Below are 19,538 nucleotides of genomic sequence, written 5' to 3' on the forward strand. Positions count from 1 at the left end.
CTTTTTTTTGTAAGGAAGCAGCTGGGTTGTATTGGCTGCAAGGCCAGAAACATCCTTCATATAATTACTTTCTTTTAAGAAAATGGCTCAGTTGCTTTTCCTCACTGCTTCCACAATATTCTTCATCTTAATCATTCATGAGCCAGAAGCCTCAAACTTGTTTATATGTGAGTCTCATTTTGGATTGCCTAGGGAACCTGTCACTTTGCCTTCTTTGGGGAAGTCGCTATAAGCAAACTAGAAAGAACCAGTATGGACATCTAGTTCAATCCTTTTGCTACTGGAGGTAAAGCAATAAAAAGACTCTTACATTTTTATCACTTTGCACATCAAGCAACTGGAAGAACCTACTTTGCAAACCATTTCCTCCTTTCCCCAGAATAAAAGCAGTGCTCTGGCTTCCTTGCTATTAGGCTGTCATTGGGACTTCATGTCTTCAAACAGTGGGTTGGAATTCTGGGTCTGAGTAGGGTGTATTTAACCACCACCAAAGACCCCCAGACAGTCAAAACAGCATACAAATTATTAGGGACATTTGGTCTGATCCTGCCCTCTAAAATTGTCTCTGTATTTTATACTTTTTATTAGAGTAAATGCAAAGAAGTGATCAAAGGAGTGTCATCATGTGGTCAGGGATTTATGTCTGTAAATAAACTCCATAAAAATGGACTTAGGCTCCCCCTTCCTCACCACAGCCACAATTATTTCCATTCTCTATTTTCAGAGCTTGACCTTGGCACTGAAGGGAGGTGAAAGCCTGCACTACATCTGTAAATAGAAAGATATTTAGGTTAAAGATCTGAGTTTTTATCTTGGAATCTATATATGTAAAAGACAAAGATGCATTTATAGTGTGCTAGCTCTTCTTACTTCTGTTAATATTTAACAAAAAAATAATGTAAATACAGAGTTTTTCATTAGCATATGTATGGCATGTCCATACTGGAAATAGAAAACAAGACTTTTCAGCCTTGTAATAAGTCTATAATGTGTTTTGTGCTTGAAAATGTGTGTTGATTGGAAGAGAAGAAACTGAGACACACATTTCTTGTTCAGGTGAAATCAGGTATCATACTGCACTGGTGGATCTCCAGGGGTGTCACCAGTCTTTCTTCAGTGTCTTTAATTGGCCATTTTAACATAGTAGATCAGTGGGCAGCATAATAACCTTTAGAATTCACAGTAGCAGCTGATAGCAAATTACGTTACCTGTGACTTAAAATCCTGGAATGGGGTTGGGAGTGAGGAGAAAGCCTGTTTGCTTCATGCTGCAGAGACAAGACTGAAAGGCTGGGTCCTTGGAACACTGAGAGACAGAATTCAGTAGATGGACTGTAAATGCAGATTGCATAAGTAAGCCACAGGTTGGGCAGGAGCTTTTTATTCTTAGTTAGAATCTCTCTTACAAAGTTGCATTATCCTCTTCAGAGAGATTCTTAGACACTACAAATTTTACTGGGTTCTGTAGCCCCATATTCATTCTTAGTCATATGTTTCCTTTCTTCTCTTCTTTCACTTAATTGTTTCATTCTGCTTGGAAATTCCTGGATTTTCCCGAAGTGTTTTGGTATTCATTCAGACAATACAAGTTTTATTTTTAAACCTTTACATATAAAAGATTACCTTCACAGAGTAGGTATGATTTCTGTGTTCCTATGGCCACCATTAAAAGTCATAAGCTGCATAACCTCGCAGTCTATCTTCTGATGAAGGAACCCAGTACTGTTATCTGCTGGCAATTAGAGCCTACATGCCTTTTTGGGTGTATGGGGTATGGCTGCTTGGGTACACCTTGGTGAGGTGAAGGCCACCAGGTAGTTGTGCTACACAGCAATTCAGTCGTACTGCCAGCACATCATGCCAGCACAGCTAACTGGCTTTGGTACCTTAAGTGCTCTGTGGATGCCCCTTTAGGCTATTTGGGTCACAGCTGCTCACTTGTGATGGTCAGTAATAGCAGATTTCCCACTTGAATGGACATGGCTGTGTTGAATAATACCCAGATCCTACGGTGACAAGTCCACAGAGGTACCCAAGATTGCATCAATATTTATGTGCCACAGCAGCCTTGAAGCTGGGCTTGAGTCCAGATGTGCTGCTTGGCCCCACCCTTAAGGCCAGGTCATTCTCAAAGGTAATATAGATAATAGCAAGGATTGTGTTTCTCCTAAGGCAGTGATACAGGGCAGGGTGGACTATACACGGCAAAGGCCTGTTCTGCTCATTGGATGTACCAGTCCACCAGTTTCTGTTCTTTCCATCTGGCCTTCCAGCTTCATTACAGGATCAATGTCTTGCAGACAGGATGGCACAAGGATCCTGCTTAAAAAGGCTCATAATGTTACTTTCTGCAAAGAGTATAGAGAGGGAGCCTATTATTAAGGGATTTTTTTACTTATCTGCTGTTTCAGTGAATATACACATAAATACATGGGAGAGAAAACTTTTGTGGGAACTGATGCTAGCAAAACCAGGTTTGATCATAAAGTAAGGAAAAATAAAGGATCTTGAAGAGACTCTGATTTGCTAATCCATCCCGTTGCGTCAAAACAGGATTAACAATACCTGCAAAATGTTAGGTTTCCTTTTTTATTCTGGAGATTAAATGGGAAAACATGCTTAGATCAAAGTTATTTGTATGCTTTTTAAACTGAGAGTTAAGGAAACGGTAGAGCAGTGCATCTATGCAAGATTCATTGGTCTGTGCAAGGATAATTCTTTTGAAGAGATGATACTAAGATATTTAAAGGGCACATCAAATATTCATGACCTGTTCTGTAAGCCATAGCATTCTACTGGAAATTCACCTTGATGTGACCTGGGTTGTTGCACTGGATAAAGATGTCTTTGCCTTGTGAAGTAAAAAGATGCACAAGTGGCATTTTTGAATAACAAGGTTTTCTCTCTTGGCATTGCCTATATCCTCCATAACATTGTCCCAACCTTTTGCTTGTCCCAATTTTTTTTTTTCCGGCAAGGAAGCTGTGCCTTTTGTGGGCAACTGAATTTTTGCCATTGGTTATTTTTCTTCATGAAAAAATTAATTTCTTTAATGCCCAAACCATCATTTTGCTCTGTACAGGGCCTCTGATGTTTTTGTGCAAAAACACTCATTTGCTCTTCCCCAAAGAGCAGAAAAAACATTTTACATGTTACCCACAATGGGAGCAGCATCAGCAATACTATTTCTTCCTCTGTGGACATCCAAAATTTAAAATGGAACCTCGTTCTCTAAGGGTTTCACTTTCCCTTCTGTGTACAAGCATTTGAAGAAAAATGTCAAATCCCTTCTTATGGCATCTCAGAGATAATTTCAGCTGTAGACAATTATTCAGGGAAGGGCTCCCTGCCCTAATGGCAAGAACTTGACACCTGTGGACAAGCTAATTGGCAGTTTATTTAGAGGGTCTTGGATGTTCCCCTCTAAATGCTGGGTGTGCTGAAGTTACTGCTTTTGCAGTGATAGCTTTGAGTGGCTTGCTCAGTTCCTTGTTTTTCCAAGGGCACATCCTAAAACCCATGTGGAAAAATTCCTACTTCTCCAGTCAGATGTCACTCCTCTCTGGAGCCTTCTGCACCCCACAGTGGTTCTTAGAGACTGAATATGTCTTTCTGGCTCAGTGTCCCTCCTGTGTGTGTTTACCTGTGGCAGAGGTGGAGTGGGTTAGTCCCCACAAAACCTTGGACAAAGTACTGCACCTTCTCCTGGAGCAGCAGCACAGGTAATGCCAGAGCTGGAGGGCCGCCAGTTTGCCTCGTGTGCCAGCACACCTCAGCTAAGTGTCATCATCACCTGGAGACTGTCACTAGCCCTTGCATGTCTGCTCTCATCAGCTCATGGTCACAGGTAATGAGTCATGCCTTCTGCAAGATGTCTGAGAGGCACTTGTGTGGGTTTTTATTCCCCCCGTAGGCAGGAATATCTGATATCCAAATGTCATGTGTCAGGTGTAACTTTACACCTCTGAATTGAGAGTTTTGCTTATTATTGTATATTCAGTAGACTGTCTCTTGGATGTTCCCAAGATCAGAGCCCAGCCCTGCTGGAGGCTAAATACTAGGCTTCTGCTCCTGATGCAAAGAATTCTTGTGATGTTTTGACATCCTATAATCCTTTTGTTCATCTGTATAATGTCGAGGCAACAGCTCTGCATTGCAGAAAAATTCAATCAAAAGAGACTCCTGTTAAGAAAGGCATCTGACACCAATCTTATAAAAACTACTTGAAAACTGACATGAGTTTATGCAAGAGATTCATGTTTGCATAACAAATATCATTCACTTCTAATAGCTACTTTGACTAACTATCCAAACTGTTGTCTTTTTTTGGGATGGCATACAGGATCTCCTTCAGAGTCAATAGCTGGATTCTAACAAGGGATGCAGTATTCAACATCTTAATTACTTCTCAACAATACATTTCTCTGATGGCAATTCCTCTCAAAGAGCTCTTTTGTAGTAACTCCTCTTCTGTAATGAGGATTAACTATTCGCAAATGGTAGAGGTAAAATACCACACTTAGATATACTGCTTATACAAATAGGTATAAAAAGTGAAATGTCTCCATCTGCTTTCTTACAGATATTTGAGTATCTGTCTTGAGAGCATTCCGAGAGGCCAGCTAGCCCAGATGCCAAAAGAAAAAGCCTAGGGAAGGGGAGAAGGACAGGGCAAGTAAGGACAGGTTGCTTTGCCTTGAGGAGCTCTTCAGCCCCCAGTTATTTGTGCCTCAAGGACTGTGTGTAGAAGTGATGATATTTAGCAACCCTCAACATGCTTCTTTTCCATTAACTTGGTCCTTCTAAACCCATCTCAGCTGCTGACAGGGATTTCCACAGCATGTTAAATGAAGAACCGCATCATCTTGTTTCATCCTGCTTCTATCCTGCTACTTCTGAGTTTTCTGTGATGTCCCTTAGTCCCTGTATTGGAGGGGACAGGGAACAGCTGATTCCTAGGCACTTCATCTTTGCCAATCCTGACTTTACAGAACTCTGTCATGTTCCCACTCTGCCATCTCTTCTTCCAATCAGAGGAGACCTTCTTTTGAACTGGCCTTTGAACCTTTGAATAATCTGAACATTTTCTAGTTCTTTTCCATCCTTTTGGAGAGAGGGAGGGTAGAACTGAACATGCCATTCAAAATGTAGGTGATCAGTGGATTTTTAGTCATGTTTATGTAGTGGTTACTTTTCAAAAGGAGTTAAAAGGAATCTATTTTCAAGATACAGATAAATGTTGTGCCATCCTAAACATAATAAACCTCTGAGAAGAGATTAATACTGGGGAAATAAATTTCTCTCTCCTAACAAAAGACAATAGAAAGTCTACTGTAGAATTTAGCTGTTTTGGGTGCAAGGAAATGCACCAACATTAAATCATTGTTGCCTGAGGTTTTAATGTGCTATCCACTTGCAGTCGAAACTTGCAGTTTCATTTCAGCAGGTGGGATGTTTCTGTAGTACACGTGAATGTACTTTCTGTGCGTGTTAAACCCTTTTAAGGTATATAAATGCGTGAATCATTGAACCCAACAAAATACCAGCATGAAAAAGTAAATGAAAATTGCTGACCTATGCTCTATCTTTAAAGTTTTTTCTCATTATCTGTAGAGAGGATGTGTGGTATATGTGCACTGTGCAGATGGTGAGAATCATGTTAGAATGTATTTGTTTGCTTACAAGTTTGGAAAGGAGTTCTGAAAATTTGGAGTTTTTTCATGGGTTGTGCTGTCTCTCTTAGAGGTTGCAGTTGGTGCTGGAGTTGTGTACATGGCCTTAGAGGAGTAATTGTTTAACGTAACTTATGGATGAAAATCTGGTGAAACAGAGACAGCCGTGACCTGTCTATCCTATAAAGTTGCCTGTCTTCTTCTAACATACTCCTCACACTTCCATCCAACCAGTGTGCAAAGGAACCTCACAAACAGTGATTAAGATAGTATCCACCCAGAGGCATTTCTGTCTGAGGAGGAAAGCTAAAACTGTGTGTGATTCAGGAACAAAATTCTGCCTGTTACAGCAGTTATCTCAGTAGCCTGTGGGCATATATGTACTCAGAGTTATGGGCTTTCAACAACATGATCCCTCTTGTATTTTGTGAAATTTACTGAGCTGTCATGGTAATATTAGTGTGGCAGGAAGAAATGCACAAAGGAGAAGAAGGGGGATGATGAAAATCCATGAGAAGAATCTGTCTGAAGAAAATATTTCAGAACAGGTGTCTTGAGAATCTCAGGCTTTATAAAGTTTTGTAAGTTTGGGGGTTTCTTTATTTGTTTTTAATCCTTCTCCAGAAGCAAAATTCCTGAGGTGGTATTTTCTGTAGGATTCCTGCTTTCCTTACTATTTGTTTGGTGGTAAGCAGTAATACAGCTTTGACTTTTCAAAGGAGGGAAGGAAGTCCAGAGGCTGTACACCAGCTTGTTCTGGTTTTCTGTGCCAGTGCTGGCTGTACAGTGCACTGCTTTTTCCAAGCTTCATGGGAGAAGCCCAGGCACCTCTAAGCATGTTTCTTTTCCCCAAGGACAGGTTTGCTCAACTGCTTTACCTTTTCCTAAAAGGGTAGTAGTTGACCAAAGTGCTGTTGTGATGACAAACAGGAGATGACATTTGTATAGAGAAATACTTGATCAAGATAAGAAAATGATATTTTGTACATGGAGCCTCTTTTTTGGCCCTCAGGTCTCAAAATCCTGCTACTGGTTTGAGACTTACCATAGAGGGCACAGGTTGTCACACTGCTGTAGTGGGAGGGTGGTGGCATCCCATGAAAGATGTGATAAATCCAGAGAACTGTCATTGCTCATGCACTTCTTTTTACATACAGACACTGTTACCAAGTGAAGGTATTTAAATTAGAGACTTCTTTTTGTTTTGGTCCCTAAACATATTTTCTAAACCAGCAACGAGTGAAGGAATCCCTCTGCACATTTCTCAGTGATGCTTAGTGTTGGGGTTTTTTTTAAAGTAGGCGTGGAAGTAGTTTGGCTTATGGTACAAATAGGTTGCATCGTGTCCCATGTCAGAAAAGAGACACAATGACACAAAAAGACCTCCAGAGATACAAGTGGGTCTTTTTTCAGTATTTTGAAGGTGGCTATGGAGTCAGAACTCTCCTTCTATGAGATCTTCTAATATGCTTTGTTCATGAATGAAAGGGTTTTGTGCCTTGTCAGATATGCATTATTGTTATTGAATCCCATGTATAAATTATATGCATCCTTTACAGGCAGTCCCTGGCTATCATCCCAAAGGGGTTTATGTTGAAGGAGAGCAATGCAAACAAAAATGCAGAGGTTGTACTTAGGTAGGAATGATAATAGAAAAATGAGCTGAATAAGAAAATGAGACTCTGAAAGGTGAACATGCCTCAGTACTTCTAAATTCTTGCTTATTGGTAAACTGGTAGGTGTTTTGAATATCTTGTGGAACAGTGACTGTGTCCAGTATGGATGAATGATCCTTGAGGGAAGATCCAAGACTTCTTGGATGAGATAGTAGACACATAGTGAAAAAAGAGTTAAAATTAAGAGGACCCTACCAAGCATACATGCAACTGCACATTATTATCCTTTTTGATGCATCATGAGAGTAATGCAGTGAATTCATGCTAACCTATGCTCTGGTGCCCTGGGGATATGGACAGGGGTTTGGTGGTGTGCATCTCAGGTTGTGAAGGCAGTTGGCAATGTTTAGTAGCTTTAACCTGTCTTAAATCACACTGACTTACATCTTCAACCCACATTAATTTTAAGAACAGGCTTTCTCATTGTCTTGCTGTGTTTAAGCTTGTACACTTGCCTGGTTTTTTTCTGAAAAGTGTCTTCATCCTGTAACATTCTGTGTGCTAGCATGATAGTAAGGTTGTAAGTCAGCAGGACTTCTTTACAGGGATTCGTGTCCTGTTCACAGGTTATGTACTGACACTAAAATACATTTGTAGTTCCTTTGTTTTCTTAGAAAACAGCCTGTGCTCAATCCAGCTGGCTCTACAAGGAACAAGGCAAGACCATGGTATAAAATCAGTAGAAAATTGTCTTAATACATTATTCTTCATATTATGTCCAAATTCAAATGCTGCTTATAGGAACTACAGGGAGACTACTGACTTAAGTGTATTTCTTTTCTTCTGCTTTCTGCTGAAATTACTCACTGACCTGTGAGCAGCATTTGCTTTCTTGGGAAAACAGGTTATTGACGTTCCTGGTGTATCTCTGCATCCAGCAAAACAGTATGTTGGCAACCATTTTGTATTTCTGTGGCTTGAATCACACTGAAACTATTATCTGCTTTTATGCAATAAGACTTGACTGAGGGGCACAAATTTTGTAGGCTTCTGCAGAAATTATTAAATTTTTCTGTGAATTGAGCTTCAGATACTGGTTTGGGTTTTTATTTTTTTCATTCAGTCTGTAACAATAGAATTAAAACACTCTCTTGGCTTACCAATATGAAATGATCTTCCTTTAAGATTTTGGTAGGCTCTGCATTTGTATAATAATATAATTCCTTATGAGTGCAATAATTTAGACGTGTTCATTTTGGTGGTAAGCTTCAGAGTAGTTTCCTTCCCTTTCACAAATATATTAAGATAAATGAAAACCTCTAACAACTTCCATTTAAAACAAGAAATCTTTGCCAAGACTGGTTTTGTGCAGTCTTGGGAAAAGGCATCTGAGACTTGAGGTACCTGAACAAGTAACAATATCAGTACAACTTAAAAAGTGCTCTTAAAAAGCTACTGCATTCTTTTCTTGGCGGTGAGTAATATATGAGCAGTAGCTGGCTGATCCACATGTGGTATCCTGACTACCAGTCCAAGATGAGCAGAGGTAATGCAACCTGTTACATAACTTGATATAAAGAAAAGAAAGAATTCAGCAGGTGGCACACAGAAATTTGTACGAAAATGTTGGAAACATCTTCAGTCAAGAGTAACACCATTCATTTCACTGAGTCGGTGATCTGAGCGTCTGGTCTTGAGAAAGCAGAGTTGTGGTTCAGCATCCTTCAGACACTTCTCACTGAAAATGTGGATTTTGGCTGCGATCAGGTCTCAGTTAAAGTCATTATCTTGCTGTGGTCTACAAGGAAAGGTATGAGAAGTGTAGATTGTTTTTTTTTTTATGAAAACAAAGCAGGCTTATATCAATGTTATTTCTACAGTAGTAATCCTATTAGTATTTCTATTTTTCAAATAATATTATTTTTAATAAGTGATTTTATCATTTTTTGAGGACCATCTTTTCATATTCAGTCATATGTTGTATATATGTCTGTATTGTCACGTTTTTCTATCATGTTTTTTTCATTCACATGCACAAACATATATGCACGTTGGATAGAGCTGGTAATACCAACTTAAGTTGTTTTAGGTGGAGATTTCTAGAAATGTTTGGCTATACAGAACTCTGCAAGACTTGAAGCATTCAGGCCATTTCAAGTATCAGTTTCATATTGAAACTGTTTTTTAAGATGAGAAGAAGAGTTTGTTTTCCAAAGAACAAGGTTAAGAGAAAATAAAAAGCTCTGTCTGAATTTTAGAAGTTGTTGTGGAGAAGCTCTAGTGCGCATTCTGAGCCTTAGGGGGTGCAGGGTGTGGAAGGAAAAGGAACAAGAAGGTTGTTTGGTATGAGGGAAATGCTTTTGCTGATTCTGTGGGGAACTACTAGTTTCTGACTTAAGTTTTAAAACTTTAGGAAAATGTCTGCATGGGGTTGACAAAGACTTGTTAGAGATTTACCAGTTAAATTCCCAGAGGGTGACACCAGTTCTGCACATGCAAGGTCTGTAGAGCTGTACCGTAAAGCTGAGAGGGTTTGTTCTCTGTTGTGTTACGCAGAGCTTGTTATGACACCAGGTGTTAAAAATATAAAGAGTGATGAGCCTCAGGTTCTTGGATGCTGTAAGTGGGCACTGGCAGCTGGCAGGCAGAGGGAGAGGCAGGAGAGTGGGGTAGAGAGAAAGGTTCTGCCTGTCAAGGAAGAGTAAGACCAACTGAGGAGTTTACCTGGCTCCAACTTAAGGAAAATATAACTATAGATTCTGTGGTGCCTGGGGTGGTGATAAGCTGAGATTGGCCTGTCCCCTGTTGCCAGCAAGTGTCCATGAAACCCTAAAGTCTTAGCCACCCCAGCTGTAAACATGCATGAAGGACTCACCTTGCATTCCCTTCTCCTTTCACTGTGTGTTTGCCAGCTTCTGTGTGAAATGAGACGGGTATCCTGGTTCTGCAAATAATGTTCTTACATTCTGCCCAACTTTGACAAATAGCAGAAGGCCCAGCGTATGCCAAGGATCCAGCAGGCTGGGAGAGAGCAAGAGAGCTCCTGTGGAAGAACTGAACTTACGATGTTCTAACTCAAGACTTTATTGCAGTGCCTGTGTGTGAGAGGATCCAGTTGTGGTTGTTTCAGATAATCAAAGTGCCATTTCTTACAGTGTGAGTGCTGGTCTTTGCAGTACTAACAGCCTTTTAATTCAGCTGCTGTGTGGTCTGTCTGCAGATAAACATTTGTGGATACATATGCTGTGGCGTATGTACATGTACACATAAATATATCTGTTCCCATGACTGTGCTTAGATGAAAGGTTATGTTGGACTGCAGCTAGGAATAAGACTATTCAAAGTTAAAAGATGAAAATTTTATATTTTTGTATGTTTTTTTACTCCCAAACAGATTTACAAACTCAGTCTGCTGGAGTGACTCTGAGATAGGTTGAAGTTCATGCTTCAGACATGCAGCATTCTAAGTAAAACCATACTGGTAACTCCAGTATTCCTGGAATGTTTGTCTCTTCAGTTGTCCTTGCCCCCCCCACCCATCACACTATTCAGAAAGCAGTAATAACTTGGCAGGTTGATAAGAAAAGGGTAGAACACCACCAGACTTTTTTGTGGAAGAACTGTGCCCAGCACATGGTGAGGACTGTCATCATCTTTGGAGCCAAGGGGGCTGGAGTCTGTGGAGGGGAATGTAGTGAAGTAGAGGATGTGATCATCAGGAAGCATCAGCAGGCCTGTGTGGGCAGGAGGGGGGAGTATGAAAGGGGTAGAAGACGGGAAGCCACTGAAGGTTCAAAGGACAAGTGTCATACAGAGGAGTATCTTCTAGGAGAATAGACATAGCTTCAGACAGGCCATAAGTGAGATGGGGTACTAGGAAGTTTCAATAATCAAAGTGGTGCAAACTGGCCATATAATTCTGATAGCAGAAGTGGAAATTTTGTCTTCAGAAGTATTTGGTGGAGAGTGTAAGGATCATACCGGGGTTTTGGTTTGTTTTATTTTTTAATTAAGTAAGCAAGATCCTGAAGACAAATGTTTAACATCTGAAGGGGGGAAAATTTCAGGAAGGCTTCACTAGATGACAGTGACTCAAAAAAATGGAGACACAGTTACACCTTCACTTAGTGTAGCTCCCCAGTGCCTTTTTGAATTTGTAGTTGCAGTCATTTGCATAAATTCAATGACTGAATCACCCATAATGCTGAGTTGAATGGACTGTTGTAAAGCCCAAGACAAATGGGTATAGTGGAAGACCTCCAGATCTGTTCAAATAACAAGCTTACTCATTTGGTGGGAAATGAACTCCAGAACCTCAACAGATACTGTTGGATTTTACAGAAGAGCTTTTATTGCCATCTACTGGTTTAAATAGGCGGCTTGCTCGACTGCATCGCCCTTTGTAAGAACCATTTGGAAAATGTTTGCTTACTGAGAAAATATTTTGAAGAGATTGTTTCAGAATATTCCTCAGGCGAGCTTATCTTTGGCATGATATCAGAGGAGTCTGTTTGCAGTTAGCTGTGTTGGCCTGCCAAGCTTTATGAAAGGGGGTTCATTTAAACATCTGGAACCTGACGCACCCATAAATGCACTCCAGCACATGCTTCACTTTGCAGGAAATCAGCTCTAGGAACACACAGAGGGTTTTGTATGTGTGGTGTGCAGCAGGTTGTGTGTGCGTGCACTTCGAAAACTGGAGTTGTTTCTTTCTGCTTTCAACTTCCAAACTACATAAAATAGAGTGGGGTTTGAAGGAAAACTTTCTCTTAAGTAGTTCTTCAGATTTTCCAGTTACTCCAAAGACCCCAAAAAAATCAGCAGAGAGCTTGAAACTTGGAGCCTTGATTAAATCTGAATCAAGTCATTGATAAGGTGAGATTAGCTTTTTTATAAATACAGTTATGAAAGTAAAAGGCTGAATTCTGTGTCTTTCTCAAGCAAGATGCCTATTGAATAAGATCTTTAGGAAAACTTCTCTAAATTCCAAAGCCCTTTGTATATTTTTCTGTCTGTTCAGTATGAAATTCCTAAGAGATTTTCATTTTTTTTTCCTGGAGGCATCAGTACTGGCTGACAAGTCATCGCTAGGCTGCTGTATAACTCAGATCTGCAGAGCATTTATCTTTCATCAAATGAACTGGGTGTTTGTACAAGCACTCCCAGACTCCTGCAGATTTGGGGAGCTCAAAATGAGAAAGATCAACAGTGACATTATTCGAATTATTTAAAATCCTGCATCTATTTTGGCTGGAAGAAATACAAATATGACCTAGCAGCCATAGCCATTCCAGTCTGTACCCAGGTGTCTACAGCCTTGCACTCACAAGTACACAAAAAGCTCCTCACACAATGATTAAATCTTGAAGAAATAGCAGTAAAAAATAGTAGCAGCATCAGAAGGCTCTTTTTTAGCTAGATTTGTTGGTTTGGAAACTTAAACTGTGTGTCATATACTGCAGTAAGATGACAGAATTGTGGAGAGTTTATTTTTCTTTTCCCTGGTGCTCTCGTGTTCATTCCTGAGACTACCATAGCCTGGCCATCCTCTCAGTGGCCATTGTTTGCAGATCTGAACCAAAGCCTTTGTACTCATGTTCACTTACAGTTTCTGGTTTTTGTCTTTGTTCTTTTCTCACAGCTACAAGCCCCCAGTGTGAAAGGCTTTGATTTTGCTAAGCAGCATCTGGGCCAGCACAATAAAGATGATGTCCTGATTATCCATGAGCCAGCTCCTTTACCAGGACCTATTAAGGATACTACCCCATCTGAAAACGGAGATGTGCCCAGCCCCAAATCCAAGACTTCCACAAAGCCTTCAAAGACTGTTCGGCACAGAGGGAGGTCAGTTCACAAAGATAAAACAAATTGGAGTAGACAACAGTTTATTAAGGGCTAGTGATTGCTGTATTTTTAAGGCAATTTCAGTGGAAAGAACTGTTCCAGAGCTCCGAAACTCGCGTTTTCTAGCGAGCCTCCAGTTTTACACCTCACTACTCATTAGTACAAGGTTGTGAGAATTCAGTGTTCATTTTTCTCTTAAAGGGAGCATACCCAGTTAAGAGGGGTATTTAAGACACTGCTGAGTTGACTGGAGTCAAGTCATTGCTTTTTACTGGAAACACCAAGTGTATGTTTTCCAGTGCAATTTCTTTCTGATCTCTAGCTACTAAACCAGTGGGTGGTTAAAAGCAAATGGAAACATTGACAAAGAGTAATGTGTTTCAATTACATTAATAGTGATCAATACATGTATGAAGTCAGGATTTCCAAAAATAAGCCATATCTCCAAAATTCAGGAAATATGCAGGAATGCTGTTATTTACCATTATCTGATGGCTCTCGTAGCAAACAAGCCTTATTCTGAAGAAGGAATGATAATTGGCAGCTGTGTAAATGGAGAAGTGTCTGTCAACCATCAGCAGAATTTTCCTAACCTTTTCCAGTAATCACATGATGTGACTGTCCCTTGCTGGAAAGGATTGTGTTTGTAGGATACATGATGTAACAAAGCTATGCAGTAAAGAAGGATCTGTGCACACAAAAAAGCGGCTAAGTAGGAAGGTAACAGGTGGGTTAAAAAATGGAACTCTGAACTACAGTTTCTGCTAATTCTTCTTCCTCTCCCTCACTCTCACACTTTTGTCTCTAGCTCTGCATCCCCTGTGCTTATACCCATGAAATAGTGCACAGGGGGAGGAAAAAAAAAGCAAACAATCAAGGGCAGAGCTGGATGAGCTGAGAAAGAAACCAGTGGTGATTCTGACTGAGCTGCAGGTCTCTGCAACACAGCTTGCTCCTCTGTTCAGCCCTCTTTGCTTCCTCTAAAGCCCCAGTTGTCTTAAGATCCTTGCTTCATCTACCCCATGTGGGCTTCATAAAGCTCATTTTCCCCCTTCCAGATGCTAAGCCTGTCTTCCTAACCCCCTATAGGCCTTTTAAGTAGAACACTGCCAGTGCTACAGTGGAAGGTGGGCAAAATTGGAAAATAATGGAAGAAAAATGAGCTAACTAATTTTGGTGTAGCTTACATAAATTAAAACAAAGCAGTTTAAATCAGAAAGACAAGTGTTTCTGTGTTCCTTTTAAAAAGTTCAGAAGTGGTCTAGGACAGAGATGATGCGTGGGGGAAGGGAAGGCATCTATATTTATATGCAGATAAGCATAAGAAAAAGGTTTAAATTTGAGGTTGCTGCTGCATTTTGTCTAGAATAATTCAGAAAACCAAGCAGGAGAAATTTCAGAAGCCAACATTCTAATGATACACTGTAATCCCATTGTAGAAGTAATTCAGGTGTGATTTGCCCTTAGTGAAGCCACGTTGGCTGTCACCAAGGCCCTTCTAACTTTTCATGTGCCTTAGCATAGTTTCCAGGACGATCTTCTCCGTGATCTTCCTAGGCACAGAGGGAAGAGTGACTGACCTGTAGTTCAGACACTAGAAATGTTTTCAAAAGAGAATCTCCCTCTTCTGCCTCATATTCCCTTAAGAACAAATCTTCCTTTAGGCTTAACTATGGAGGTGTTGCCATCATCTCCCTGCCATGCTGCTGTTCCCATGTCAGCTTGAGATTTGAGACATTTATTCCCCGAGGCAGAAGTTGAAATGTGAAATGGTATCATACTGTGTTATGTTGGATTTAGCTGCTTGATGTTTTGTGAGGAAATACAGGACTCAGTTCATCACAGTTCAGTTCAGGGTTGTATGTTACATGCCAGGAAGTCTAGTGGTGATGTGAGTACGTGTTCTGTATCTGTAAGAAACAACAAACAAGCACAGCTGAGTTCAGAAAGCTCAGCATCCCCCAGCTCCAGCTGAGAGTTGGACCTGTTGTTTTGGCTTGAGAGTATACAACTGCATATTCCTCAGCACTTAGAAGAAATGGCTGATGTTGACTCAACACTATTTATGTTCCTATAACTTGGTGATAATTTGGATAGACTGAGAAAAGAGTATGAAGGGGAATGCTGAGCACAATGAGATGAAACAGAAAGTCAGTAGGAGATCTGGAAACAGAACTCCAGCCTCATACTCTGCTGAACCAAGACAAAGGTGATGGAGATGATAGCTCTGCACACCCTTTCCCCCATAGAAAAGATGCAGTGATGCAGATCTCTGAGCTTATTGAGGACCATTTATCCTCTTTTCCCTGCTATTATGTTTTTTAATTGGGATGTGACATTAGTCCTGCAGATCAGGGCATTGTTTAGTGAGGAGAAAAAGGGAAGTTGAATTCAGAGCATTGCCTGCTGCAAGGAGCAGATTTAACTTCAATGGACTTGTCAGGCTCCATATAGTTACCTTAGTCTGTGGGCTCTAGGCAGGTTGATGTTTAGCCAAGAGCCTCAGTAACTAGTTCAGATACCAATCTAGCCCAAGCAAATCCTGCACTTATGAGGTAATGCACAGACATGTGCACACTTTCCGTGATTAACTCCCTGCTGAAACAGAATATGAGTGTTCACAGGACAAAATGGTCACTAGAGACACTATCACAAAGGCTGATCCCATGTGAAAAGACAGCCTTTGGTGTCAGGCAGTGGTGTGGGCCCTGTATCTTTTCTATTTTTATACTATCATAGTGATTTTGCAGCTGAAGCATTTTGTTGGGGAAAATCATGGTACTCTCTTATTTTTCTGTATTACCTACAAAAGCCACAAGCAGTGAGACTGTAATTTTTAGATAACAAATATTCTTAAGAATCTTGTGACTGCATGGAATAAATACATGAAAGAAGCATTTTTGAATGGCCTTACATTTTGCTAGCCAGGAAAATATTCGCATGGATTTGTATTGTTAGCAAGAGAACAGCAAGTTAGTGAGGCTGAATGTTAGACTGGTTACTTATATGGGTTTCATATTTCTAATATAATTATTCTCTTTCTGAGAGGTAAATTGCTAGTTACAAATGCAGAGCCTTTTCTTGTAGTGTATTTTAAAGGAAAGATTACTTAATAACATTGTCACATGTGAATCCTGTTGCAGTCATTTTTCACACACAACAACAGTAACACTGTGGCATGAATATCTAGCTGTGATAATGTACTATAAATTTACTTATAAACAGAGGAAGATTTTAGCAGACTTCACAAGATATTTTAGCACAGGATTCTTTGTGTGTCAGAATTGTGCCCCTTGTGTTACATTGTGCAAACTTGTGTTACATGTTGGTTTGTTTGGTTTTTTTTGTTTGTGGCAGAATTTCACCATCAGATGCTGAATCCACAGCAAGTGAACAATCCAGTGGGAGAGAGACCGGAGAAGAAGGTGCAAGACCATCAACTGCTGCAAACGAGGGCAAACCACGCAGAGCAGTGAAGAAGGGTTTGTTACTTTTTTCTTCTCCTTGTGTGCTCTAGTGCTTTACTCAGGTTGAAGAGTTACTCTGCTGCAACTTTTCTAAACTCATCTTCAGCTGTTGATTTTTCTGCTTTTTGCCACAGATAATCCCTTTCTATTTGGTTTCGTTTCTTCGGTTGAAACTGAAGAGCTACACATTCCTTTCATTCCAGCAAGCTTTTGAAACAAATGGCTTAGCAGGAACGAATCTTGCCTCCTTTTGTCCCACACAGACCCCCAGCAAAACTCTTTCCAGTTAGGCCTAATTGTGTCTCTCATGGTACCAGAATTGCAGACAGTTACATGGGCAGTAGAGGTCACAGCAGGACTTCAGACCATGGGGTGTGTCTGTAACACTAACTTCAAAATTGTGATAGGAAAAAAAGAAAACACCACATAGGTAAAAGTTCTACAAATGAGTTGTAATTGCATCATCAAAGTGCCTGCACGATTGTACTTTAGAACGATGAAAATTCAGTGCTAATATGTTAATAACACTGGTATTTTTTATAAAGAACCATCTTGCTTCCAGTTAAAGTGCCACTACTTTTCTTGGAGGTGCCCTAAAATATATATATTTATATATTTGTAAAGTTGATAAAACATCTCAGGAGGGTTTGAGTTCCTCCAACCTATCTGACTTCAATTCTGTTGCTCTGTTTTAGTGTTCTCCCATTTCTTCTTACCTGGGAACTCCATATTTGTCTCTTCATTTTCTATCTGGCTTAAAACTTTATGTAAGGTTTAACATTTCATTTTGGTGTAGAAATGTTAGGTGTTGCTGCATCTGAATTACCTGGTAAAGGCAACAAGGAGACTGTGTAAAATTTGTCCTTTCTACCTGCCATGCCCTTACTGGGTAAAATGCACTGTTTTTTAAGCATTCGGTGCCTCTAGTTTGCAAATCATAGGGACTATTTTTAGCATTCAGAATTGGAGGCACTGTCTGCAGAGAGCTCTCTACTAAATGGGAGATTCAGTTCCCTTTTCGTGCAGCTGAGATTTGGCAGTTTGATCCAAGTTCATGCATTTCATTCAAAAGTAAATGCAATCATCTTACTGCTGTGGTTTTTTTCCAGTTGCCATTCTAGCTAAATTGCTTGTCATAATTACTGTGTTGTCTCTTCTTTTCCCTTTATGTTGTCAGGAGCAAACAGAGTGGGTAAGTAACCAGAGCTGGTAGTTGAGTACAAATATGAATAGAGGTGTTGGAGTAGCTGCAATTATGTCTTAAGGGTGGAAGAGTTTGTCTTCTGAGTCTTAGAAAATAAAATCGCTTTTGAGCTATTGAAGTATAAAAAAAGTCTCAGTAACACAAATTATAGTAATCCAGCACATTTTTCTAATTTTTTCCTCCCAATTCTTTCAAATTATTGAGGAAAACATCACTGTGAAAGAAGCAAAACTAAGGCAGCTGTTGGTCCTGAAACCAGCTTTGTATAAACAAGTTGGAGATAATATTAGAATTAACATCTTTACTGGAAGCCCAAATAAAACAAGAGCTACCTGCAAAAAACCACAAATATTTTGTTGTGAACTAGTGTTTTCTCTGCCAGGATTGAGACATGGCAAACATAGGGCAGGAGAAAGCTGATGCTGTCTTTGATAATGTATAACACATCTAGTGATAAAATAAGGATTGTGTCCTCTGATAGCACTGACCATCTTATAATAGCCAACCTTCTGTCCATTCTTCTGTACTATGCTGCTCTGCATGGTTGTGTGCAATGAGTCATCAGCTGCATCCTAGGGATATCACCTACTGGAATACAAAGAAACTGTGTGGAATTTATCTCTTATTGCATACTCTGGCATGATTAAGATACCAGTGGATGAGCTGAAGAATCCCATTGACTTTATCTGATTTTATGAACCTTGGTTGCTGTGTCTCTCGAGGGTGCAGGAACCAGTAGCCTTTCTCTGTCTGTATTGGTTTTCATAGGAAATCACAGCTGCCTGACATCTCAGTTCAATTAATAGTTTCAACTCAGGGAGCAGTGATGAGCATTGATCCTGGCATCTGACCTATATGGACTAGTTGTTTAAATATGATCTGACCAGTACTGGGGTATTAATACCTCTCCATTATTTTTTAATCTCAGCTGAATTAGTCTGAAATCAAAATTTCATGCACATGGTGCCATCTGATAGCTTTATAGGGAAGATTTTCTAAACGTGAATAATAGTGTAACATAAGAACTTTGAAATGAGAAATTATGCTTATTCTCTCTGTTGAAACTTCTGTAGGACCTCGTTCATGTATTGAGTTAGAAACTGTTTCTCCTTTTGTTGTATGTAGGCAGTGCTGTGCAGTTCCTGACTTTATCTACTTTTCTGTTCTTCCATCTTGGTTTGTATTTATAGACACATTCAGTGTATGCACACAGAATTTAAAGGTCAGCTGCAGCCTGTGAGGGTTTTTTGTGTGTATCTTTTCTGCAAAAGGGAGTAACGTGATATTACTGTAGATCCTTACCAAAATTTGTCAGTGGGACTTCTGATGTAAGAAATGAGTTTAAGAACCCTTTCAGCTCAGAGGCCTCTGCCAAGCGCTTGTTTATGTGTGTACAAGGGAAAGTTGTGGATGAAATTATAAATATTCAGAGTGAATGCTCAGTGTGATGGAATATATTGGACCTCGTTAACCAAGTAATATGAAAGTTACCTTAAAATTTTATGTTGGAGGTCAGTGAGCTTGGGAATGGCTGATAGAGTGAAAAGGTTGGGAAAAAATGACTAATGTACAGGAAAGATGGATGCAGAAGTTCAGATTTCTGTTGGCTACACAATTGCTCTGAGGGATTCACACTAACTGCTTAACATATCTTGTGCCCCTCTCTGAGAGGCAATGCTTGCACACTTCTGAGAAATACATGAAGATGGGGCTGTGAAGATGACAAATGTTCAAG

General features: G+C 40.0%; 1 protein-coding gene across 3 annotated transcripts in view; it reads left to right on the forward strand.

Moving 5' to 3' along the window:
- The window catches only part of KIAA1549 (KIAA1549 ortholog), a 155,007-nt gene that overhangs the window by 114,842 nt on the left and 20,627 nt on the right, over positions 1–19,538 (forward strand). For all 3 annotated transcript variants that reach the window (XM_069003051.1, XM_069003050.1, XM_069003052.1), the window contains exons 11-12: positions 12,930–13,132; positions 16,490–16,614. In XM_069003051.1, the coding sequence (XP_068859152.1) occupies positions 12,930–13,132; positions 16,490–16,614 (328 nt within the window). The remainder of the gene's footprint in view (positions 1–12,929; positions 13,133–16,489; positions 16,615–19,538) is intronic.

The sequence above is a fragment of the Aphelocoma coerulescens genome, chromosome 1A (genome assembly GCF_041296385.1).
Source record: "Aphelocoma coerulescens isolate FSJ_1873_10779 chromosome 1A, UR_Acoe_1.0, whole genome shotgun sequence".
Lineage (NCBI taxonomy): Eukaryota > Metazoa > Chordata > Aves > Passeriformes > Corvidae > Aphelocoma > Aphelocoma coerulescens.